Genomic DNA, 27,068 nt, shown 5'->3' with positions numbered 1-27,068 from the left:
ACTAGCCATCATAGAAGTTCAATAATGGCTGCTTCTCAGTCTCCCTTTATGCAATAGTTTTTATCCTTCGGATCCCACAGGAAACCATCCACTAGATGACAAGTTAAGGCAGCTGGTTACAGAAATACTAGCTTTGAGAAACTTGAGTTAGCTTAGTGTGTCACAGATAACCACAGAAATTAAAAGTCATTCCAGACAGTTTTGTCTTTACCTGCCCAGTAAACCATGTCCTCTTTATTTTCTTCTCCATTATTCTGGTGAAATGATTGCATTTACTTAATTATTGCTATCAACTGGGGTTGCACGAAAATTTGACCATGTAAAATCAGCCCACAATTAAGAACTTAGTAATAGGTCTTCTGTTCAAGGGGTTAGGTCATACATGCAGCTTCAACGACCCATTCTCTTCCACATGGTCACTCAGTTAAAAGCAAAAGCTTCTCACAGTTTCTCGTAACTCAGTAATCATCTCAGGAAATGCAGAGAGCTCTCCGCTGCAGTTTTCGAACAGTGCAAAAGCGAGAAGGTTTGTTTGAGCTTTTGCCTGGTAACCCTTGCTAATGCAGGGATTATGTGGCGTCATGTTGGCAAGTACACGGCCGGTACCTTGAGTGGGATCCCCCCTTTGAACGCCACGGGACTCCACGCTTAGAGCTTAGACTTTCTGCTTTCTCATACATGCATAGCTTTCCAGTACCTGCGCTACCGTTTGCAAGGTTTTAGCTTAGCATTGGAAATTGAAGTGATGTTTATGTTAGTTTCTCTCGTTCTCCCGCTTTATATGGTTGTTCCGTTTAGAAGCATTTCACAGCTGTTCACAGCTATACCTAGGGCTTGGCTTTTGGATGGCCTACATTCCTCGAATTCTGGTGCAACATGAAATGACCTTAAAACCGATTAGTAAAGCAACTGAGAAGTGCAAATTGGAAGCCTTCACAAAGTCTGTCGGATCTGGCATTACTTCTCATCCTTCTCTTCTTCGTTTCACGCATGGTTTGCATTTTTGTAATTGTATATTTCTTTTGGATGTGCTTTTGCTTCTTCAATGGCATCCCTCAAAGAATCACCCGAAGCACCTTATTTTTAAGAATGCACTGCTAGCAGGGGTGCAGGTCAAATGAAGTACTGAGTCTTGGCTAATGGTTGTTCAGAGCTTCTTTTTTTTCTGTCATTATGCAATCAGATAATTTTCCAGTTCAGTCGACCGCTGCCCATGTTCAGAGTGATTAAGCTGTCTTGGAAGTTGGCAGCCACTGGGAAAACAATTAATAAACAAATGGAATCTTCTACTTTCCAGATTTGGTTATTTGGCAGGCTCATAGCGCATAACCAGATTTGAAAATGGCCTTAGCCCTGTTTCGTCTTTTGAACTCGTGGCTGAATGTGGGAGAGAGGTCTTAGCGTGAAGTACAAAACAGGATTCTCATTTTCTCGTTGACGCTTTACGAGAGTCTAAGCTTTATGAGTAACAATGGAATATTAGGCAATAATTAAGCAAGATCAGAGTGGCTTTTCAGGATTTTGGGTTTACAATAACATTGGGGAAAGACACTGCAACCATACAAAGATGTGTTACAGCTTTACTGATTTAATATGTAAGAACATAAACCTTGTTGCAGCTACAGGTTAAATAAGTTATGTGAGTTATATTAGTGCTGTGCCTATACATAATATATACATAGTACAGATATTGGGCATGACCTATTGTTATTTGCTGTGTTGTTCTGCTAGCCGGTTAAGAATAAGTGTGGATGGATGACGGTGTATTAAGATGAAACAACAGATTTACTATCAAGATATATGTTTTATGTTCTCTGCAGTTTCTCTTTAGATGATAAAAAAATCCTTCTGTCCACACCCATTTAGGCCAACACGTGTTATCTATCCATCGGTCCATATAGATAAAACAATAAGAGATATAGACGTTCCTATTTCTTATATAATGTACTTATATAATTCTTATATACTTATATGTAAGTATGAATACTAAAATAAGTATTCATGCTAGTCTAAGCACTGATTTAGTAAACCAAATCTAAAACGAGGGTGTGTGAGAGCGCTACACTTTTGTAATGTGATCCACACCACAATTGAAAGCATTGATGGCAAGGTAGGTGGATATTTTGCTGTTTTCCACCTCAGCCGCTAAAGCATGACTTGCAGACGGCTGCAGTTAGCTAAGCTATCTAACGGCTATTGCTAATGCTAACTATGTACCCAAACAAAGTAGCCAATTCCACAATTGGGGTACCATTTAGGCCTTAATTCAACAGTTTTTAATGAGTTCCAGCATCCTTTTGAAAGATTTATTTGCTGGCTGTGGCTTAAATAAGTATCAGGTTTGAGATGAGTGTGAGATGTTTATGGAATTATATATTATATTATGACCTTATGTTTTAAGATTAAGTGTAGTTTGGGTGGAATGAAACAGGCTAAATGCTGTAGATGGATTCCTTGGAGTTTTATAGTTGTGTATGAAAGCATGCATATAGGTTGTTGTGAAAGACATCTTGACCTAGGGCTGAGCGATATGGTAAAAACACTACATCATGATATTTAAGGACATTTTTCCAGATATACAATGTTTATCATACATGTATCTACACAATAAATACATCAGCAGTGACAGATTCTGAAAAAACTACTATCCTGATACTCAGACTGATCCCAGACTGAATACAGTGATTTATACTCAACATTTGCTGCTCTTCATCTAATTTAACCAGTCTAATTATACTATTGGTAGTGAAATGTGTAGTTGATCAGTGTTCTTTAAGCACTAATAATATCCTTGATATGCTTAGAAAAGCATATTGTGTATCACAAAAACAAAGTTGATCACAATATGATAAAATATGGTCATATTGTCCAGCTCTATCTTGGCCTATGTTAAAAATATCTTCACCTTTGCATACACATGTATAAAAGCACCCCAATCAGACCATGAGGTCAGGCAGTGATGTTGCATGATTCTGGACCACACACACACACAAACACTGCTCCAACTAATCCCAGTGGTATTGGACGGTGCACCATCACTCCCAAGAACGCAGCTCCACTGCTCCATAGCCACTACTCTGTGCCTGCTCTAGGCAGATTTACACGTGTTATATTCCTGCCATTTCTAAAGGTTGGATTTAACTGAACTCCAGAGGATGATAGGGGGTGACTTGTTCTTGTTTTTTTCTGTATCCATCCCCATCTCAGAGTTGTGTACCTTGTTCTTTTGTCTTCATGATGTATTTGTAGCCAGGAATACTGATTAACCAGTGACTGGAGCTTCCAGACATGTGTCTTTATACTGCAATCACTTGAGACACACTCACAGACACACTCAGGTGATCTCCATTTTACTGATTGTGAGACTACTAGCCCTAATTGCCCTGGACCTCGGATATATTTAATATAATTGCCCATATATATATATATGTATGTGTATATATATATATATATATATATATATATATATATATATAATGTAGATAGATAGATGTATATATAAGATAAGATCAACATTTTTAAAGAAAAAAAAGCACACTTTTTAATAATAATTCGTAAGCTGTTGTTCACTCCTGTTTCCGTTCCTCTACTTTGCGATAATTAACGATTGAGCGATTTTTAGCACGACACTTTCTCTTCCAGGCATTAGCTCTCCAACCACTCCTTATTTCTCTCACTCACTCACTCACTTTACAACACATTCAGGGGCAGAAGAACCCACTTGGGTTTTAAAAACTGCCCCTTTGGCATTCCCAAGCCCCAGAGCCTCAGTGCCATCTCCCCTCAGCGCCCCCCCAACCCCACATTGTCCTTTTGCCCGTTTCCCTCAATGTTGTAAATTACAAGCGACACAAACCCCTGCCTAATGCTCTGGCATGGAAACCTTCCAACCAGAACCCTTTATTTTCAGACAGGCTGTGGGCTGGCATCATTGATTACGGTCAAGCAAGCACTCTCTCTCTCTCTCTCTCTCTCTCTCTCTCTCTCTCTCTCTCTCTCTCTGTCTTTACTCTCACTCTCTCTCTTACTCTCTCTTTCTCTCTCTCTCTCTCTCTCTCTCTCTCTCTCTCTCTCTCTCTCTCTCTCTGTCCTCACTCTCTTACTTACTCTCTTACTTACTCTCTCTCTCTTACTCTCGCTTTCTCTCTCTCTTCCTACAGGAAAGACAGCCATGCCAAACAGGCAGTTCTGAAGCACTATAAAACACTTAAGCAGAGTCGACTGAAGACATGGCTAAACTTGAATGACTCAATTTCAGCTGTTTTGCACGTGAGCACAGGTGCTGGATCAAGACTTTACTGACAGAAAGGGACCTGGATAAATGTACTATGTGATGTTAATTGCTTACTTTATTGATATTAGCACTGTGTACTATGGGTTCAATGGTACAAAGATTTTATGATACAGTGGGCAAATATCCAAGGAAGTATATATCCATAAATATCCATATATATATATATATGCAGTAAAATGTAATAGGAATGTGTTGTTGGTCAGTAAGGTCATGTAAAAGTTGTAATGTACAGTTGATATGTTGGTTACAGTTAGATACAGTTAGAAATACAAAGGTTTGGGTGCTGAAGTCCTCTGTGAGCGCTGGGCACTGAATGGATCTGTTCTGTTTCACCAGCAGCTCACCTAATTTGCTTTGATGAAGGACCGATTAGACATTAGACATTAGATAGTAACAATAAACATTGACCATTCTCAAGGAGAGCTTTGGAAATGGGGAACCTCTGATCACAATGCATAGTTTAATTGTAGTTAATGTTTGTAATTGTCTTAGTGTTTTATAGTGGTTAGTGTGGCACAACAGATAACACCACGACCTACCACTGAGCTGCCACACCATGTGGAAGACTAGGGTTCGATTCCCGGTCTAGGTGACTATGCTGTGCTACACCAATAATGTGCCTAATTGCCACACATTACATGTAAAGGTTTGTTTAAAGAAAGAGTAGAAACTGCTCTTTTATCTATAAATGATTCACAGCATTGATTGCCTTCCCTTTCCTTATCAAAATAAATAATATAAATATATGCATCTCATAACCCAACTGTAAGCTTATCTTTAGAACTTTATAGCAAATTTTATGACTTTATTGTTTTGTTCCTAAGTGAATAAACAGTGTAAATAGTTTGAAGCATTAAACAGCAACAGAATAAGCTAAATATCTAAAGAATAACCGTACAGATTGAAATAGCGTATGAATAAGCAGTCATATTACACTACAGATTAATATCAGGACTGCAGGAGTGAGCAGCAATATTGGACCTTTACCTGTTTTTTGCTTCTCCCCAACGTACAGGTTCCCAAAACCAGTCTAAAGACATTTTTACATGACCATTATCTCTTCTGGTTCTTTAGCTTCTCTTCATGCCTTAGAATTAAAGAGGCTGTTCTGTTCTGAATGGGTGGAGCTAAACTGCTGTAGATGTTTGTATATGTGGGTATAGCCTACAGTATGTATCTAAGATGATTTCTGTAACATTGCAAAAACAGGCTTCGTTTGCAGCTTAATTGTCTTAATTGAACCCTATAGAACAGGGCTGGGCAACGAGGGTCTGAGTCCAGCACAGTTTGCTGATTTCCTTGCTCTAACAGACCGGCTAAAGCTGCCATTTAGCAGGTGAGTTGAATCAGGTGGGCATGAGCAGGAAAAGCAAATTAACTGTGCAGGAATCCGGCCCTCCAGGATCGGAATTGCCCACCCCTGCTATACAGAGCGTATAGCAGATTCTGAAGAATATGTACAGACCACATCAACATTTAATATATAATGAACACTATAGGCTCGTTAAACTACCTTAAAGTTTACGTAAACTGTCCTTACTGTACTTCAGTCAGGCTCAGTTGTTAACCACTTTCTGGCTTCTGTGTCAGGATAGGAAGATAAGACTTACGGTTACAGTTTACAGTGTATACGTAGATGATGAGTCTCTGTTTTGCTACGATTCAGCAATTTCATTTTTGTTGTTTGCATGTCCCAAAAAAAGTGTCCCAATTTCCTTTGCTTCCTAGCTAATTCTAAAAGGAGCATTTTTTCAAGGACATCCAATGGCTTATCATAGCCTCTTCCACCATTTCTCCTGGGAAATGATCTTAGTGAGTGAGTCCATGATGATAATAGATCTGGGATGTGCCTTTGTAGATGGCTCCATCATTTTTAGAGTTCATTAACAGCCACTTACCATACTTCAGGACATTGAACCTCTTTGTTTACATGTATAACAAAGTCGAAAAGTTACCTTCTGTTTCTAGGTACTCTAGAACTGATGTTCATTTGTGTTGAAATATTCTTCATAATGTAGTTTTAGTGAAAAATGACATTTAAACAGCCCCCCTTTATGCCCCCCCTTTACTAATTTGTGTCTTTGTGTTGGGCCATTTGAAACTAGCTAGCAGCCAGAGGTCTTTGTGTTCTCTAGAAAACTTTAGTTTTGCTCTGATTCTTTTTTTTTTTGTGACAGAAAGCTATTTCTCCTTGCACACTTCAAATGAAAATCAAATGTGTGGTGGCTTTCTGATGGTAGATGTTGTACTTTGACATCTGTAGCAAGAGCTACCCGTAAATCCAATCCTATGATGAAATCTTAGGATTGGTGGAGACTTCCTCATGCATTGTATGGTCTGCTGTTGGACTGAACTTGCTAGGATGGCCTGACCTGGCCATGTTGGCAGTTGCTACGCTCTTTTTAAATCCCTTCCCAGACTCATCTGCAACCTTCCTTCTGAAGGCCTCAGAAAAGCTATTTGGATCTCACCATGGTAAAACCCCCACCCAATCAAGAGCAAACCAAATCAAGAGTGCTCAATCAAGAGCAAACCAAACAAAACATCTGAGGTTTAAATGAGGTTTAAGGACCGGCTCCTCCAAAATCCCCTCTAATGATGATCCGATCATCTGCGGCTGATGTGCTGCATCTGATTCTAATGGTAGGAATTTAAAGTAGTGATAAATGTTTTTCTATGTTTTTCCTCAACAGAAAATAGTATTTTTATTATGACATTTTATAAAGAGATTTACACACAGTTGTGTTGGTTTAGTTAAATTACCTCCATCTCTTAATATTGTTTAAGTGAAGATCAAATGTCCTTATTTTTAAATATATTTAAATAAGGATTAAATAAGAATATATTTCATTTTTCACATGACCGTAATTAAGATTATTAGAGATGACTTCACAACTCAACATGGTCTAACGCAAGTATTTGATCATTTGCATGTAAAAAAATTTCACATCGCTAATTAGCTTCTATTACTTGTTATCTGCATTAGCCTTATAGCCCGAGTGCATTCGAGTACCTTTGAGGTGAGGGTACTTTGCATGAATTAGGTTTCTCTCTGAAATGTCACTAATGACAAGCACCTTCCATTCATCTCTCCCAACATTTATAGACACTCATTATTTAGATGGGAACCTCTAAGCAGGAGGAAGGTCAGTCAGTTTTGTGGTTGAATGCTTGGTGGTTAACAATGCTAACAACTGTTTAAGTGTGTGTGTGTGTGTGTGTGTGTGTGTGTGTATTTTAAGTGTAACAGTAATTAAACATAGTCTAGTGTGGTACAATGCACATCAGACGTCTATTAAAGTTCGGGGTTCTGTCTACTTGCATACTGTATATATAAACATGCCCTGTTACTGTACTGCCCTGTATATGATGTATAAGGCCATTTGGGCCTCATCAGTTTATTTAATTTGTCATTTAGAAATTAAAAATAAACAGACTGCATATGTGTTTACTGCGTAGCCAGATTAGCACTACAATGCCTTATTTCAGTTTAACAAATGGTAAATTAATTATATGGCATGTGCGATTACCAAGCAGTACCTCAGCAAATTAGATGACAATTTGACAAGAAAAGTGCTTGTTCTGGCACAAATTCAGAGTGGTGTTTTAGCAAGAAACTCTGACTGACACTTTAAGAGTCTAGCTAACATTTTTGTCTTTTCACTGCATTTATTTTAATTCTGTTTAGTGTGTTGTTTAAAATTAGGGATGCACCGATACCACTTTTTCCTTTCCGATACAAATCCGATACCGAGTACTGATATCGATACCATCTCTTAAACTTAAATACTGGACAGATGGCTATAAATTCTAATATTTATAGTGCTCTTGTTCCAAATAAACTATAATAAGCTCAAAAGAACAGCTTTTACTGGTTGAGTAACTGCACATTTGAACAGTTTCAAGCTATGAAAAAAAAGGACCACAATGCAGAAACATGTGCAAGTAGTGAAGCATAATCTTGCTAAGCTCAACCAAACTGCTTTTTAATTGGTGTTTAAAATTCACATTTCAGGGCAGTGAAAAAACGGCAGTTTAGAAACAGTAAGTGCTTATGCAGCAATTTTACATTCAAGAACACGTATGAATGTAAAAAGGTGCTAAACATCAGTGTGTGGCTTTTAAACACACTGCTGAAACTCAAGAACCAAAAAAATGAAATTAAATTAAATGTAAAAGGTCATTAAATGTCTGTTTAATAATAATGGCTATTTATGACTGGTTTTAACTCTTTGGTTTCATAACAAAAATGTTTTATGTAAAAGTAGGGGTTCATGGTATAGGTGCTCTCTATTGCTGATACCGATACTGTGTGGAAGTGCCAGTATCGGCGCTCTTATTGAATCTGTATCTCTATCTCAAGTTCTTGTCATTCATATTCCCTGCTTTATTTGTGTTTATTATGAAATAACCCAACTTTTATGGTTACATAATAAAAGTAATTGCAGAAAAGAAAGGAAATAGTAGGTGAATTGAGTGCTTTAGAGTGGAGGTGCCTTTTCTGCTCTAAATTTAGATGATGTGACTGATTACATCTGACACTGGTTTGGGCTTGTTTTGGCTGAAATTCAAAGCAGGGTTAGACTTAGATAATTCTGACCTATTTTTATGGTGTCATTTCTAGCATACAACAGCATGGCGACCCGCTAATCTCAGATTTTTCATTTTCTGATGTCGGCTAATCTCGCTGTTTGCACAACAGGATGGGTTGTTTAAAAAACAGCTGATTTGCTTTTAATTTACTAAATAATAGAATAAAAGACAGTGGTGGAGCGCGTGAGCGTGAGAAGAAGCTTAAGATGTGTATGCTAATGCCTCTCCACCTTAACATGCAGTCTTCAGCTATTCTTGGTGTCGTAGGGAGCAGATGACTTAATGCTGACTTTGCTATGAATAGCTGATTATATACAGTACATTCTACATTACTGTGCGGCTCCTCGCTCGTACAGTTCATTTAGTATACATTCAATTCATTTACGTAACATGGAGGTTCCTAAAGCTTTAATAAGGTTCTCCACACAAACACATCTAGTTTACCAGAATGGATCCTTAACGCAGTGGTTTTTAAACTGGTGTTGAGTTGGAACAAATCTGGATTGGCTGTACACAGTCTTATGCAAATGTTTGGGCATTGCTGGTAAAATTACACGATGTTCTAAGCGCATATAAGTTAAACATGCTCTACAGAGACACACCTCTAGAGCATCATTACTGTTTATTTACCTATAAACATATAGCAAAAATAAAGTAAATCAACTACGGCATGTGCAAAAGTAATAGTAAATTATGTTTTATTTTTTTAAATAAATTAAATTCAGCAAATAAACTGAAATTAGGCCCTAAAATGTGCAGAAAATCCCATATCTTATTTTCCTGCAGAGTATTTGTTCACATATGTACACTTGTACGTGTCTTTTGAACTGAAGTGTCCAACCCTTTGCATACAACTGTATATATTTAGAATGTAAAGAACATACACAGCTTGTATAATCTCGATATGAGAAACCACTAAATGAGCCTGAGGTCACCATGCCCAGCGCTAAGTGTGACCGGAGGGACATAAAGCCCCCCAGCACTGGCCTGTGGAGCAGTGGAACAGCATTCTCTGGAGTGATGAAGCTCCATCCAGTACCTTTGGGAATCGTTGCATCGCCCTTCGTTTAACATGAGACCCTGCTAATGCTCCTATGACTGAATGCAATCAAATACTCACAGCAGTGTTAAAGCCCAGAAGAGTTGATGCTGGTACTGAAGCATAGGGTTTACTCAGTAACTACAGGGACTTCTGTACAAACTGGTGGGCCTATAGTGGGCTTTTTAAGGGGTTCATGTAATGTGGTCACTACAGCGGTCACAGACAGGAGCAGTTCCGCTCTACGTAACAATCTGGGCCTTCTCACAACAGCACACAGCGGCTATTCAGTGATTTCCCATCGTCCCTTCGTGATGTCTCCTAAAATATTTACTGAGAGGGTTAATCGATGTGTGGCTCAGACAGTGGCCCCCGCAGCCTTACGCCGCCTATTTATAGTGGGAATTACGCTATGGAAAAATATGACAAACTGCATTCCAGAAATAAAGCTGGGAATGGTGGAAAAGAGCAAGCAGGGAGTCTCCGAAGGGATGAGGGAGAGAATGGAGACATTTCTCAGGGCCGAGGTGCTATCTCACATCCTCCGTGTTATCTCTACACACATAAACACACAGAGTCGACGCTCAATACAAGGCAAACGTATCGGCGACCCTGCTGATTCAATCACTGCTGAGCTGTATGTATGTATGTCTTTCAGTGGAGGAGAACAATGATGTTGGCGCTGCTGATGAATGAAACAAATGCAGGGCTGGCAGGAAATGCTGTGTTTAATTTCTGTGGAGTGCTATTGATATTTTGTTAAGAGCGAATAACAGGCAGGATATGATGATTCAGAGGTAATGACATTATATAATGGTTCCCCTGATACATGGCGAACAGTAAACTCTTGTATCTTGTTTGTTTGTTGAGTCAAGTTCTGTCTTCAGAGCTCGGTTAATACTTAAGCACTGAGTCACTTCAGTACTCCAGTCATTTTATACATGACCAGTGAAATGCTCGAAATTTTAAACTTTACTCAGCACTGAAAACACTGAGACACCCATGTTTAACATGAAAGACTTCGACATTAGCTTAGTTTTCAAGTCATCTTATTGTCCGTGTTCTCGTTGGAGGGAGGGAGGAAGGCAGGCAGGGTCCAGTGCTATGCAGCTTGGTTAGCCTAAAACAACATGGTGGTGGCATGACTTCATTAGCATGTAAGCATGCTTCTTGGAGGTGTACCAGTGGTTCTAGAAAAACACATATTCACATATTCATTTACAAGTCCAAAAGCAGTGGTGTAGCTTTGTAGTGTAGCTATGTAAAAATAGGATAAGGAAAGGTATAAATAAATTGCTACTCATGTGCTCTTATCCTGGTTTGATGCAGGTCTGGAGCTGGTCTTGTGCTGGTTGACCAGCATACCAGTATTCGAAACTCATGAAATGCTGGTTTGTGATGGTCTGGTGCTGGTCTTGTGCTGGTTGACCAGCATACCAGTATTCGAAACTCATGAAATGCTGGTTTGTGCTGGTCTGGTGCCGGGCTTGTGCTGGTTGGCCAGCATACCAGTATTTGAAACTCATGAAATGCTGGTTTGTGCTGGTCTGGTGCTGGTCTTGTGCTGGTTGGCCAGCATACCAGTATTCGAAACTCATGAAATGCTGGTTTGTGCTGGTCTGGTGCTGGTCTTGTGCTGGTTGACCAGCATACCAGTATTCGAAACTCATGAAATGCTGGTTTGTGATGGTCTGGTGCTGGTCTTGTGCTGGTTGACCAGCATACCAGTATTCGAAACTCATGAAATGCTGGTTTGTGCTGGTCTGGTGCCGGGCTTGTGCTGGTTGACCAGCATACCAGTATTCGAAACTCATGAAATACTGGTTTGTGCTGGTCTGGTTCTGGGCTTGTGCTGGTTGACCAGCATACCAGTGTTTGAAACACAACAAATACTGATTTGTGATGGTTTGGTGCTTTTCTGGTGCTGGTTGACCAGTATACCAATGTTCAAAACACAACAAAGTCTCTTGTGAGCAGCTGTGCAAGTTTTTGCTGGAAGATTTTGTCATGTAACATCTGGTATGACACTGCATGTGACCATTTTTTACATTACAAAATTACTTTGTATTCTTTGCTATTTTCCACCTCAGCCTTCACCTCCAGCCCTCTTTGTATTTGTTTGTGTTCCCCATAGTTTCAGTACTTAAGATATAGATCAGTGGACCTCCAGGCATGTTGTGTTGACGAGAACTGCCTAGTCAGTGTGATAAGCTTATAATTGCAAGTCCAAAAACACAGTTGTCTTAAAGACCTAAATTATGGATTAACTGGTGTGCTTGAAGCATCGGTTTCTTGTCATCTTACTGCTTTGTAATGCTGGAACGTGAGCTCTTATGTACCACTAATGTGTGCAAAGGCAGACTGCTTGGCTAAGTACTTGATTTTATACACCTGTGGAAATTAATGACTGAATTCAAAGAGTAAAGAGTCGTCCCAATACTTTTGTCCATATTGTGTATTTTGTATTATTTGATGCTTGACAGTTACGCACTTTCATTTCAGCAGTTGTGCTGCATATAAGTACTGAGTCATTAACATTCAAGCACTTAATTGTTCAGCTATATACCCTGGTTTGTAATAGGAATCCATGTACAGTAAATAAACTGACCCGGACTCAGTCATAAACCCTATTTATCTGTGGGATCCTAGATGAAGGCAACGAGAAGCCTTACATGGCTGCAGGTTTAGGGTTAGGGTTTAAGGCCTGCATCATGGAAAATCCCTTGTTTAAAATTTGCCCTATCTCTTTAAGGCTGCTCACTGTCCATTAATGTCCTGGCGGCCAACAGGGGCGGTCCTAACCACCCGTCCATTGCTCTTAAGAAAGATGCACAGTGTAATTATAGCAGCCCGGGAGCTATGAATAAACACAGTGTGTTTATGCTGCGTGTGTTTGTGGAAGACGTCAGTCGCCGTCCTTTTGTCCTTCCCTCATTCTCTCTCTTTTTATTTGGGTGGGAAAACTGAAAGCATGTGGTCATTATGGGGGATATAGAGAAGTCTAGATATGTGTGTGTGTTCAGTTGGAGTTATAACTGTTATAACTTAAATATCTCAACTCGAGACCAAACTCCAGTATATTTGATGTAGGGTACTTCTGTTCCTCTCAAAGCACACTGTATATCCAAATGTATCCAGACACTAAAGAGTAGATGCACATGAGCCTAAAGCCAACACACTCAACGCCAGGCATTGGCTAGTTTTGGGCTGTGGAGCAATGAAACCCTCTGGTCAGGATGCTCCATCCAATACCTTTGGGACAAATTGGAGTGGTGTTTGTAATCCAGAACTACTCATCCAATATCACTGCCTGACCTCACCAATGCTCCTGTGGCTGAATGCAATCAGATCCTCACAGCAATGTCCTAACATCTAGTGTAGAGTCTTTTTTTCAGAAGAATCATTACTCAGTCATTACTGTGGCAAAAGGGGGCAAAATTAGCATGATTTCTCGATTTCAGAAGAACTTTGGAGGAGCAGATGTCAAAACAAAGCCCATAATATCAAGATACGTCTAGCAATGGATGCTAAGGCTGTTATTAGTTGCTATATTCAACCTAGTCAATGTGTTGATGTATCTTCACCCACAGTAAGGTCGTAATGTCAAGATTTAACAAGATATGCTTGAATTATGAACCCAAGGCCATCATCACACTCAGTTCAAAATATCTCAAGGCCCACCTGGAACCTGTTGAGAACGCTGTGCTCTTGGATAAGCTGATTTCCCTGCTTTGGCGATGTGTTTAAAGTCTAGCGAAGGGGCTGAGATCTCTGTCTTTATTCCCTGTACTCCAGGGAGCCTCTGCGAAAAAAAAAACATGTGAAGTAAACATGTTTTTTATTCCACTATGGCCCAGAGAAATGGTTCTGCGGCGAGTGTTCGCGCTTCTGTAGTTATTCGGCCGTGTGATTCGAATGGTCCCCTGACACCTGACCCTTACTCTTTTCCCGCAGGGATCAGTCTGACCAGCTTTGCTTGGAAATGGCCGTTAGCTGACCGATCGCGTAAGAGAGCATTGTCTTGGAGCTGTTTACAAACAGCTGCCTCAAAGCGGCTTGTGAGGATTTACGATCACTCAGTAGATCCAACTAGCGACCTTCCAGCTTGTTGACTTGTTGACTTGGAGTTGAGGCGTTTGAAACAATTTGTAATGGAACATTTCTATTGCTTATACAAACACTGTGCTGAAGACACACTGCCAAAGCAGTGATTAGTAACAAGGCCAGGAATCATTCACGCTTCAGGTGGAGAAGGGTCTGCCTTTGGTGGAGTATTACTCTTGTTCTGTGCATTTAGGCTACAGAGGACTGAAGAGCAGTACACTGCAGCACACACAGTACAGTGTAGTTTAGCATGGTACAGTGTACGACAATACACAGTACTGCGCAAAGGTTTTAGTCCACTGTGATTAGAATGAAAAGCTCCTTATCTGGGTGGTAAGTGTTTATTTACTCAGTAAAACACTGATATCGGACAAAAGTATTGAGACACCTGCTCATTCATTTTCATTTCACTTCTTCCAAAATCAAGGTTATGAAAAAAACACGTAACATTTACCCTGCTTTTGTTGTAGTAACTGCCTTAACTGTCCAGTGAAGAAGGCCTTCTACTAGATTTTGGAGCATTGCTGCGACAATTTGATTGCATTCAGTTAAACCAGAGCATTAGTGAGGTCTGGATGTTTTTTCTCTTACTCATTCCAAAATGATTGAATGGAGGACCATCTTCATTCCAAAAAACACAGTTCCACTGGCCCACGCTTGGCATTAGGCATAGTGCCAATAGGGCCATGTTTATCTGCTCCTAATCTATTGACAGTACTTCTCTACAGGGTCTAGACAAGCTAAGTGTTGCTGAATGCGTTCATTAGAAGGGCTGTCCGAAAACATTTGACCCATAGTGTGTAAATAACATACAGGACATCACATTAAATGCTGGCATGAAAGTCACACTAAGCTACTGTTGCCTTGAAGGCCTGGTCGAGATGTTTGAAGGTAAATGCTGGGACACTCACTCACTCACACAACATCTCATTGTGAGTTTGTTGTCACTGCTTCTGCTGCTAGTGCGTCCTCCTTCCTACTATTTCAGCAAAAGGCCATCTGCATGTAAACGGCCAGCTCTGAGACAGATCAGGTCACCCAGCAGTGGCTTTGGTGAGAATACAGCCCAAGTGGAATGGAAACTTCATTTCAGGGCTAATATTAGCCTGGCCCTCCGGAAAATTCCTTTTAAATGATCACAAGCTGAGAAAAGGCAAAGTATTTGTTTAGCGTTTTGCTTTGACAGTATTTGCAAATAGTTTTGTTTTGTTTTTTTTTTAATTCTCTTTCTGTTTTTCCCCTCTTTGATTTCGGACAGTACTTGGGAAAAGAAAAGGATGGCTTTTATTTAGAAAAGTGTAAAATGTGACTGCCTGCCTGTTGTTGTGTTTCCTCTTGTCTTTCTTCTTATGGCTTTCATGCTTTAGTGAAATCCTGTCTATACATACTGTGTATATGCATATATCCACATGTTCCTAACCACCACCAGCATAGTATGGGTACTTTGGTTCTGTAAGTGAGGTGAATGAGGACAAAAACAACGGCGGCCGTCGAGTGGGCAGCCGCTGTGGTTGCCGAAACAGCAGTGATTATTTAAATGGAGCGAAGTGTTTTGCAGATGGATATGAATGGATTTGAACTCAAGACACTCTCGGTCAGAGACAAAACACAGCGATGTTTGGGGAAACAGGGTCAGACTCTTGAACTTGGTAGCAAGAGTGTGGCGTAAAGCCAGGGACACTGTAATACACGTTGAGACACGTGAGACATTCTGACTCTCAGCTGGAGGCATAACCGTACTTTGCAGTTCAACTTGGCAATATTCACAAAACAGCGGGTAACCACACCGGTGACACCATGGCTGAACAGGTGAGGGTTAGTTATCTTGAAGGTGCCTTTGAATGAATGCAGTTATTGAGTATTTTAAGCTGTTCTTTGATCCACAAATAGTAAATATGTGACTTTGTTTAGGGTGGGGAGCCTATTTACCACCCTGTTATTTTACCAGTATTTTGCATTTATTGGCTGGTTTACAGCACCTCTACCCTCTGCCGCCATGTGGATATCTCCAGCACTGCTTCGTTCAGTTGGACCTTCTCCGAACGCTGCTATTCTAGCCTTTTTAGTCTTTCTGTAATATTTTTCCAAAGTAACTGCTGTGTTTATCTTCGAAAGGCTTTTGCTAGCGGACATCTTTGGCGGTGTAAATATGATCAAAACTGTTACGTAACACTTAAAGTTTTGGAATCTGCCCGTTTTACTTATGTGGAGACAACCGTGTTTGATGTTCACAATATCACGGTCAGTTCAGTGTGTTGAACTCTCATTTTTCACCCATGCCGAGGAAACTAGCCTATGCTAACTAGCGGTATGCCCTTGGGTTAAGGTTTACATCACCAAGCACATCCATTAAGCTGCAAAAGACCAAAAGCATCGTTTGCCAATACTCACCACCTGTTTGAAATAATGCTGCTTGAACATTAGCATGTTTGACTCTACAGCTCTACATCTGGCTGTTGGCTACAAAAGGTTCAAGCATTTGTTGCTAATTGGTTGCTAAAGACTTGTAAGACTTGTGTTACTTATGAAGCGTGTTACAAACGAACTGTCCCAAAAGTATAAATAAAGATCTTCTACTCGGTTAAGCCACAGTCGCCATGACAAACATAATCTCCTGTTTTTCCTCAGGTAAATCCCACCTGGCAATAGTTCAGAGAGTCAACAATGAGGGGGAAGGAGATCCATTTTATGAGGTGCTCGGGATTGTCACCCTGGAGGACGTTATAGAAGAAATAATCAAGTCTGAAATCCTGGACGAGACAGATTTATACAGTAAGTGTTTCGCAAACGACCAGTTTTTGTAGTATTAGTATTCATTATCATGTCTTATGTGAGGTTGTACTGTGCTGGTAGAGGGCTGCAGTATTACAAGCTGTAATAGTAAGACCCTGGATAGACTTGTTGTAGTCTTAATGATATGTATTAATACATTCATCCGTCTTCGTTTTTTTAAATGATGTTGGTAGGCAAGATGAATTATTATTATAATCTCTATGTAACTCTATGTTTTTTGGATGTTAAGACCAAGATCAGGATGTTTTGCTCATAACCTTCTATGTCCAGGAATTTCACTAAAAACCTTCTTCCCCCTTCTTTCCTCTCACCCCGACTTCCCCGTTAGCTGACAACAAAACAAAAAAGAAAATCACCCATCGGGAGAGGAAGCAGGATTTCTCGGCCTTCAAGCCTTCAGACAATGAAATGAAGGTTAAAATATCACCTCAGCTTCTACTGGCTACTCTGCGTTTCCTAGCAACAGGCAAGTGTGCTGCGTTGCTGCTTGATTTCCCCCAGTGTGCTTTGTGACTTAGCGGCTTAGCACGCTAGCCCTGAGGAGGAGCTCGGCCTGGGACTGCTAGAAGTTGCCTCTTGGCACTGACCTCAGACCAGCTTTGCATTTGCTTCTGTAGAAGTAAAGGTTGGGGCTTGAGTTGAGGAAGCAGGTCTTAGATACACTGTTTAAACTCCAGCCCTGAGGAGGAGCTCGGCCTGGGACTGCTAGAAGTTGCCTCTTGGCACTGACCTCAGACCAGCTTTGCATTTGCTTCTGTAGAAGTAAAGGTTGGGGCTTGAGTTGAGGAAGCAGGTCTTAGATACACTGTTTAAACTCCAGCCCTGAGGAGGAGCTCGGCCTGGGACTGCTAGAAGTTGCCTTTTGGCACTGACCTCAGACCAGCTTTGCATTTGCTTCTGTAGAAGTAAAGGTTGGGGCTTGAGTTGAGGAAGCAGGTCTTAGATACACTGTTTAAACTCCAGCCCTGAGGAGGAGCTCGGCCTGGGACTGCTAGAAGTTGCCTCTTGGCACTGACCTCAGACCAGCTTTGCATTTGCTTCTGTAGAAGTAAAGGTTGGGGCTTGAGTTGAGGAAGCAGGTCTTAGATACACTGTTTAAACTCCAGCCCTGAGGAGGAGCTCGGCCTGGGACTGCTAGAAGTTGCCTCTTGGCACTGACCTCAGACCAGCTTTGTATTTGCTTCTGTAGAAGTAAAGGTTGGGGCTTGAGTTGAGGAAGCAGGTCTTAGATACACTGTTTAAACTCCAGCCCTGAGGAGGAGCTCGGCCTGGGACTGCTAGAAGTTGCCTTTTGACACTGACCTCAGACCAGCTTTGCATTTGCTTCTGTAGAAGTAAAGGTTGGGGCTTGAGTTGAGGAAGCAGGTCTTAGATACACTGTTTAAACTCCAGCCCTGAGGAGGAGCTCGGCCTGGGACTGCTAGAAGTTGCCTTTTGACCTCAGACCAGAGCTTTGTATTTGCTTCTGTCGAAGAAAAGATTAGGGCTTGATAGATAGATAGATAGATAGATATATGGAAAGATACTTTATTGATCCCGAAGGAAATTTAGCAGCCAGTAGCAGTTACACCATACAGCACAGTAATACAATAATACGGCACAGTAATACAATAAATAACTGTAAAATAAATACGCATTTGAAACCTAACCGGAGTGCAGTGATAAAGAATGAAGAATGAATAATGTACAAGAGGCAACAGGTCTTAGATACACTGTTAAAATCCAGAACCCACAGACCTCTAGATGAGAGTAACTAGTGAGGATCTGAGGGTCTAAGCTGTGTAGTAGGTTTATAGGTTCATTCACAAGCTGTTTAGCTTGTATACCCTTTGATATTTAAGAGTATCGCCAGTATTATCCTGTCCTAACATCACTGACTGCTGCCAAACTAACCTGTGTGAGGAATTGTGCATTCACTTGTATGGTAAGGTCAGCTAAAGCAGGTTGTTTTATACATTAGCTGGCTTTTAAAGGTTTGGAGTCTTTTTTCAAATGATATATTATAATATAATTATATTGGTGGGGATATGTCCAAATATTTGTGGGCACCCTTTCAATGTATGCATTCAGCTACTTCAGCACCCATAGCTTTGTCTAGTATATGTAGGGAAGTATTGCCAATAGAATAGGACTCTCTGGAGCAGATACCTACATGAGCCTGTTGGAACCATTCCTAATGCAAGATGTGGGCTAGAGGGGTATAAAGCCCCCAGCATTGAGCTGTGGAGCAGTGGAACTATGTTCTCTGGAATGATGGTCTGTGCTCCATCCAGTATTTTTGGGACGAGTTGGGGAGTTGGGGATGAGTTGGGTTGGTGATCTTCCAACATCCAGCAATTGTCAAGTTTGAAATCCAAAGCATTATGAATATCAATTTCAACAAGTCAGTTTACAGTTCTGTTCGTTACCGTAGACACAACTAAAATGCCTTGTTTGGTTTATTTATTCTATATACTTTCTACAGATTCTTTAGAATTACATAAACTTAAAATAAAAACAGAAAATGTATATACTTACAGACACCATACTGCTTTTATATATTTTTTAAAACAGTGATTCCAGTCTTTTGAATGCTAGTGCATATACATTAGCAGTGGAAATCCAGAGCACATTCTCAAAACAAATTAGATATACTTAAATAGTCATATTTTGATAGAGAATTGGGCTTTTATGGTGAAATTGCACCAGGATTTGGTTGGAACCTTGACCTTGTTGCTAGATGCTAATCAATACTTAGCTCAGACCCAGTGCTATTAAAGAACACTGGTGAATGAGGGACCGCCTGCCAGGTGACAGATACTGTAAACACAGCTAAGCCAGTGATGAAAAGGCCCAGTGGGCCAGTAACTGGTGGAGGTAGTGGTTAAGGACTAGCAAAAGCGAATAGCAATGCACATTTTAGCAGATCTTCAGCAAACATACCTGATTCAGCTTCTGGAAGTGGTTTGATAGTAGTTGTTGAGCTACAAAGATTATATTCACAGACAGTTATTACAAAAAGAAATGAAACCAGTAGAATACATGTTGTGTATAACCCCTGTAAAATACCTACAAATGTTGTAATATTTCATGTTGCAGCAAGTATCTTTAAAATGTTCCCAGGTATCCAATCTCCAGGCACCACATTTGCATTAGATATTACTTGTCATCTGCAAGTGAAGATCGTATAGCCATCATTATCACCACATTATCCTTCCACAGATGTGGAACCGTTCAGCCTGGTCCAAGTATCCGAGAAGATCCTCCTGAGGTTGCTGAAGCATCCCAACGTCATCCAGGAGCTGAAGTTCAACGAGAAGAACAAGAAGGCCCTGGAGCATTACCTCTACGTCCGCAACAAGCCTGTGGACTACTTCATCCTCGTCCTGCAGGTCGGTGGCCCGTGGGTCCGTCCGGCTCAGGACGTCTGTTCAGCTGGCCGGCCGGTCCTCCACGGTGTAGGGTACGGAAAGAGAAGGGATTGAGAACTATTAGCTGTAAACAAGCTGGGATTTTCTCGAGTATTAGACGTAGCCCGAGTGTGAAGGTTGAACTTGTGGAGCGAGGTCTTAGTGGGTGACACACATTTCGTTGCGGGAAGTGTGGGTCAGAGTGCTGCTTAAGAGTTTGTTTTGGGCTCTCCTTTGTTTTGCTAGTTACCGAACAGCAGTCACACACACAGGGATTACATTGCACCACTTTTGGCTATGACAGTTTCTGTGTGTGTTTATAGAAATGTTTGCTTATAGGTACAGCACCAGTCCGATATTGATTATTGATATCAGGCTAATATCAGCAGAAAATGTGAGATCAGATATCAGAAGGAAAATTACAAACATATTTCAATTCTGTAACACGATTTTGCCTGAAATATCACTGAATTTGTAAAGAACATGGGTCACAGAGGGTGACCATATTTTAGCTTTCAAGAAGAAACTGGGGACTCATGGCTGTACGCCCTGGTTAGAATGTTGTGGCTGTGGGGGTCCAAGTAGGCCTAAGTTGTGACCATGGCAGCGTGTATGTACACTGTTAAAAGTAGTAGATCCTTTAGGGACTTTTAGAGGTTCTAAATTTTGACACTGTGGAGGAACCACTTAAAGTGCTTTCAGGAACATTCAGTGAACCTTTTTCTTCTAAAAACATTTTCCAACGACCTGAAGAGGTTCCTCTACAGTTTCAAACTAAAGAACCTCCCAAAGTCTCTTCAGTCTCAAGCCCACATCTCTAACCATTAGACCACAACTTTCCGTTTTCTAACATTTAATACATAATACATAAATAAAAAAGTCAAACTGATTTAAATGTTTTTAGATGTTGTCCAATCAACTGTGGTGGGAAGCAGTTTGACCAATGACTGCATGTAGATGCAGGTACATGTAGTCCAATAGTGGCTGAGAAGGCGGGGTTTAAACAGAAGGGTTTAAAGCTGTAGAAATTCAAACATATAAACAAGCACTGATGTAAAATCAATGCAAAATCTCACCATATTAGAACATTTAGAAATCCTGGCTGGACGTCACCCTAGTCTTTTCACAACAACAGTAGCCACATGTAGCCTAACATTAGCATAAGAATAATAAGTAGCTAGCTGACTATTATAATAGAATAAAATGACAGAGCCTGGGCCCCTGTTTAACCCATTTACAAACACACACTGACAAACAAAAAGTTGCGTGTCAGAAGTATTTATCACATGGTACATTAAGTGTAAATCTATGGTACAAAAAGTCTGGTCAGTTAGCTGTCAGGTAAGCTGTGTAACTCAGCTAGTCAGCTAACATTACCCAACATTACCTAGAATTCATTTATTTTGTAGCTTAAGTGAATATCTTCTTAACACTAACAGTGTTCCAGTTTTACAGAAATAACTGCCCTGAAATCTATATGACCATAACCTTCTACTGAGGCAATGGAAACAGTTAGCTTACATTAGCAATCTAACACTAATCCTGTCATAAATGCCCCTCAGTAAGCAAAATATGATTACTATTACAACTTGTACTCTAGATCAAGACTTATGTCATGTTGCACTTAAAAGTAAAATGTACATCTGTCTGTTTAAGTGTTTCTGTATTAATCAGTGTAATCAGCTCAACAAGCTGCCCATTGGCTGGGTTGTTCCTATGATCTAGGCACTAAGCCTAGCGGCAAAGCTGTTTCAAATATCTAGCACAATGGACATAACCCAGCACATCAAACCCGAACACTAACCCCAGTGGCTAAACTACCCAAAGCTACCCAGCACACCGAAAGTAATCCAACCAAATGACTCAACAAGCCAAGTCCAGCGTTTGGGTAGTAAAATTAACCAGTCTAATTGTGAATTGTCTAATTGCTCTCTTAAAATTATAGTCCATGCCTTTTAGCCTATAGAGTAGTAATGTTGGCTGAGCAGATACTGTTAGATGTCCAAGTGAAGTGAATCAGCTCATTTTGAAGCTTACTGGTTTTCACAACTGTATTTGTGGACAGTACTAGGATTAGCCATTCCTCAAAGTTTCACTAAAGGGTGTAGATTTTGGGAAAAGAAAAGGTGGTATTTTACCATGTCTCATATCTAATACCTTATGTCCAATATAGTGAACTCTATGCGCTTTCCCCTTTTTTGTGTCCACAGGGAAAAGTGGAAGTGGAGGCAGGGAAGGATGGGATGAAGTTTGAAGCTGGAGCGTTTTCATCCTATGGGATGATGGCCCTCACTGCTTCTCCAGGTAAACGGCAGTGCACTATCCCCTCATGGTCTGACCACTTGGTCACAGCTGGGCCTTGCTTAGTTTATTATCTTTGTGTGTGAAGTGCGCGTCAGAGCCAGTGGTTTTGGTGTCTGGTGGGGTGACTATAGCTAGAGTGTCTTCTGAGGACTATCTGAGAAGACTTTTGAAGGTCGGACTGAATGACAGCATTACCACTAATCTTTTCATTCACAAAAAAGACAGAAAAGAGAAAAAACAAGACAGGGCATGGGGGTGGGACATGTCAGGAGTGAATGTGACCTCTTCTGGTTGAAGATAGGTACTGCAGAAAAAAGAGCACTCATCTTCAGATATCTACATAGAGCCTGTCTAGACATCTTTTAATTCACACAATTACCTGGATAGGTCAACGCTTCAGATACAGCTCAAACCTTCCTGTAATGATTTTTTCCTCCCTGTTTTGATGGTTTCTCTTCCTGACTCTTCTTTCTTGTCTTCATCCCACTCTCCCTCTCTCAAGCGGCTCTCTCCCTTTCTCGCAATTGTGTGGTCAGTAGGTCTGAGTCACTTGCAGGATCCCCAGGTACTGTAATGCTTGAACATTCGCTTAGCCTGTCTCGCTGTGGGTGGTTGGAGCGTCTTGTTGGTGTACCGCTGGCTTGCAGTTTGGTCGCATGAGGTTGACATGTTAGCCAGAATGTCTGAGAATGGCCAGGAATGTCCTTGTTGCTTGCTGCCAGTCATTTTGATGACTGTACCATTGTGGTTGTGCATGCTTGTGTAAGTTGTGTGTGTTGATCTTCGCAATCTGAAATTAGATGGGATTAAATCTACATGTTGTGATGTCCCAGTTGAGCAGGTTGAGAGATAAAGGCCTTGGTTTTATTACATATCTGTAAACTAGGCTTAAAAAAGCCACATTTAAACTAAAGTCCATTGAAAAACATTTAATGTACATGTTTGTATTGCAGTCATTTCCCACTAAAATGATATGTTTTTCACTCCCTGAGAAAAGAGCAAAGTGAGAATCAGCCTGCTTCCTTTACTTCCTTCCAGTTCTCATACTACAGTAAATTCGTAGTATCCCTCCTACTGATTTTGCCAGACTTGGAAAAATAACCATGGCCTTCATACCAGGCCTCCTACACACACACACACACATACACACACTGGTTTGTTTTTATACAAAGTCAGGACATAGGGTAATGCATGTATACCATATGTACTGTATATACTGTTGATGTCATGCTAAAAATGCATATCTCCAAAACTGCAACTTTACAGGAGACACTTCTTAACTGTCAATGGAAGACCATGTAAAATACTTTTGTATAAGATATTTTGAAGCATTTCTATTGGTTCATTCATCATGGAATTATGACACAATGGTGAAAAAGTAAAAAAAGAAAAAAGCATATTTTAGAATATACAACTGCCAGTTTCAAATGATGTGAAAAAGTGTACTGTACATAACAGTAGGACCTATGTTTAATATATAATTGCTGACAACAATCTTGCTGTAATACACATGGAGATCATTTTATTTAAATCTGGCTTTTGTTTGTGATTGTGCCCAAATTTCCTCCAAAATGAGTAAAAGTTTTATCCATTGACTTCCATTGAAAGTTAAGGTTTTTTTTTTTCCTTTTTCTGTAAACCTGCCAGTTTAGAGATGGCAGATGACAAGGTCTATGTGTAACAGCAGCACCATATAAGTATCTATATGAACTGTGAATTCTAACCCTACCTCTAAACTTAACATTAACCCCAAATTATTATTATTGTTTTCTCTTTCAGTTCAGGAAACGTTGATTAAAAAGAAAGGCCTTTTTGGTTGGTTGTGATATCGTAGCTTAGATCTGTTCAAAGGCAAGGAAATGTCTGGAAAATGACGGAAAACAAACACACACACACACTCCCAAATCTCAGCGCAAGCACACACTGACCCCATGCACACACACTGACCTCATGCACCTCATGTGTGTGAGCAGGGCCCCTCATTCCTGGTGGAGCGACGCAGGGGCTCCTTGCTCCAGCACTCAGACATCCAAACGCGGATTACATACATTCCAACCAAATTGTGGCATTAACACTACCCGTGATTGAGTGTGTGTGTTTGTGTGTGTGTGTGCGGGCAAAATGAGAGAGCGAGAAAGAGAGAGAGAGAGAGAGAGAGAACAAGTATGTGAGAGCGAGAGTGGCAGAGAAAATGTGTGTGTGTGTGTGTGTGTGCGTGTGCACTTGTAGGCCGGCCCCTTTTAAGAAGTGGAAAACATAAGCTGTGTTTAATTAAAACAGAGCTAGTCTTCTTTCTGAGGGTTGCAAGGCCTTTTATCATTCTTTCTCCAGCTGCTGCTTTCTTGCCTAACTACCCTTTCTCTGATGGCCATTCTAACATTCACTTACTCAACACTTGTTGCTCATTGTTTCCAGGCAGGGAAGCTCAAAGTATTGTATTCTCAGTCAATCTACTATGTGGCTGGTGTGTAAGGGGCTTAACCTTGCATGTTGCGCTCTATAGTAAGTCTGGCCTAAAACCTGAATTCCAGAGTAAGTTGGAGTTGAAGTTATTATTGACCCAAAACATCCACCCATGGTACAGATCTCATTCTTTCAAGGAATTGAACTTTAACTGAGCTTGTTTTCTTGTGTGTGTGTGTGTGTATGTGTGTGGATGTCATGCAGAGAACAAGTCTCCTCCCAGGCCGTACGGACTGAACCACTCGGACTCTCTGAACCGGAGCGACCGCAATGAAGTCATTAACCCCCCGCTGGGCAGCAGCAACAACCAGCTCAACTCCTTCCTGCAGATCTACACGCCAGACTACACAGTCAGAGCCATCACAGACCTGCTATATGTCAAGGTGAATATACCTAAAAGCATGCCATGCAAGCACAGCCGCAAAACTAGCACAGTTCTCCACTAGCTTAAAGCAACATATAACTAACAGCTTCAGAATCATGTTGATGAATAGCGTCTCTTTCGTTCTTGGAATGCTACTAGCTGCAGTATGTAACTTTGGTGAAGCGGGCAGGACAACCCTAGCACCCTGTCCAATGGGTATTCCTGCTGTGCGCCTAATGATTCTGGGAAGGCTCCAGACCCACCACGACACCGACAAGGAAGAAGCAGAAGCTTTTTTAGGCGAAGGGAAAGTAATTATACCACTTGGTGCAAGTATAGGGAGGAGTCTTGATGCTCATCTTCCTTGTGTCAAGCTATTTATGTGTCTCTGATGGGTTGAGGTGTGGTAATATCTAAGCATTGTCTTCAGATAGGAGGGGGAAGGTCCATTTTGACTTTTTTGGTCAGCCTCAGGGTTCTAAACATCTAACCTGGGCAGTTACAGGAAGCAGTAGGGGGTACACAGCAGTAGAGTGACATTGGGGGCGTTCAGAAACAGGTTGTGCCGCTGCATTCTTGATTAGATGTGAGGACCTAAGAGCAACCACGGTAAATCAGCCAGGGGGGATTTTTAACAGTCAAAGGACTGAAGAATCACCTGAATGCGTGCAGAGAAATCTTATCCAGTGGAAACCTGTAGGACTGGCTCAGATTTACAACGTGTGCTGAGAACAATGTCGAACACTACAAATGAGGTTGTGGGCATGTCTAGCTTGAGAGATGTGTCAAACATGATGATACATGAGTGCTAAGAAGGAGAAGAAGAAGACGAACCATTCATTCTTCATTTGTGCTGAACACATAGAAATTTGGCCTACGGATTCAATCCATTCTTGCAGTGAACACACACACACGCACTAGTGATCACACACACTAGGGAACAGAGAGCACAAATACCTGGAGTGATGTGCAGCCCAGGGAGCAGTTGGGGGTTAGATGCCTTGCTCAGTGCAGTGGTGGCTCAGTAGTTACAGCACCGGGCAGTTAATAAGAGGGTTGAGGGTTCAGTACCCTTCACCCACTCCCTGGGAGTCACAGCTAGAGCTGCCCATCATTCCAGGTACTTGTGCTCACTGTGTGTGTTTGATCACTAGTGTGTATGTATGTGTTCAGTGCACGGATGGGTTAAAGGCGGTAGCCATATTCCATCTGTGAGCAACACAAATGGTGAACATGGTTGTCTTCTCTTGTCAAGGGCACTTCATGTGCATCCTGCCGGTTTAGGGGATTGATCTGGTGACTTTCCAGTCACAAGGCCACTTCTCTAACCTTCAGGCCATGGCTGCCCCCAAGAGGAGTGTCATATACAGGAAAAAAGTGCACTGAGCCTTGTGGGTCCTTAGTGGAGAGTCTACATGGAGCACATGTAAATTCTGTTCATGTCACTTGAAATGTACTCCCAAGGCCAGTGGTTCCAAGACTGCAGAGGATGGATAGCAGGACATTACAGTTGATCATGCTGAATGCTGCAAAGAAGGTCAAGAATTCCTGCTCATTATAACCAACAACTAAAGAGAGAGTAGTGTCTAGAGCTAGAAGATCAGTGGAAGAAGAAAGTAGGATAGCAGAGACTAAGTTGTGTGTCTCAGACTAGACGTTATTAAATAGGTGTACAGGTGTTCCCTTGTAAAGCACATGACGCACATAGTGCTAGCCTCCAAAAAA

The 27,068-nt window shown here is 41.0% G+C and overlaps 1 protein-coding gene across 3 annotated transcripts in view; it reads left to right on the top strand.

The window, feature by feature from the left end:
• The window catches only part of cnnm2b (cyclin and CBS domain divalent metal cation transport mediator 2b), a 45,629-nt gene that overhangs the window by 15,924 nt on the left and 2,637 nt on the right, over positions 1-27,068 (top strand). The window contains exons 2-7 of one of the 3 annotated variants that reach the window (XM_072657253.1): positions 16,659-16,802; positions 17,152-17,289; positions 20,025-20,194; positions 22,423-22,516; positions 23,019-23,081; positions 25,184-25,362. In XM_072657253.1, coding sequence (XP_072513354.1) covers positions 16,659-16,802; positions 17,152-17,289; positions 20,025-20,194; positions 22,423-22,516; positions 23,019-23,081; positions 25,184-25,362 — 788 coding nt within the window. Of the gene's footprint in view, positions 1-16,658; positions 16,803-17,151; positions 17,290-20,024; positions 20,195-22,422; positions 22,517-23,018; positions 23,082-25,183; positions 25,363-27,068 lie in introns of those variants that run through there. The other 2 variants (XM_072657255.1, XM_072657254.1) reach the window with 2 other exon arrangements.

This window comes from Salminus brasiliensis, chromosome 15 (assembly GCF_030463535.1).
Source record: "Salminus brasiliensis chromosome 15, fSalBra1.hap2, whole genome shotgun sequence".
Classification (NCBI taxonomy): Eukaryota; Metazoa; Chordata; class Actinopteri; order Characiformes; family Bryconidae; genus Salminus; species Salminus brasiliensis.
Note: the sequence above shows the minus strand (reverse complement) of the source record. Positions and strands in the feature narration are given on the sequence as shown.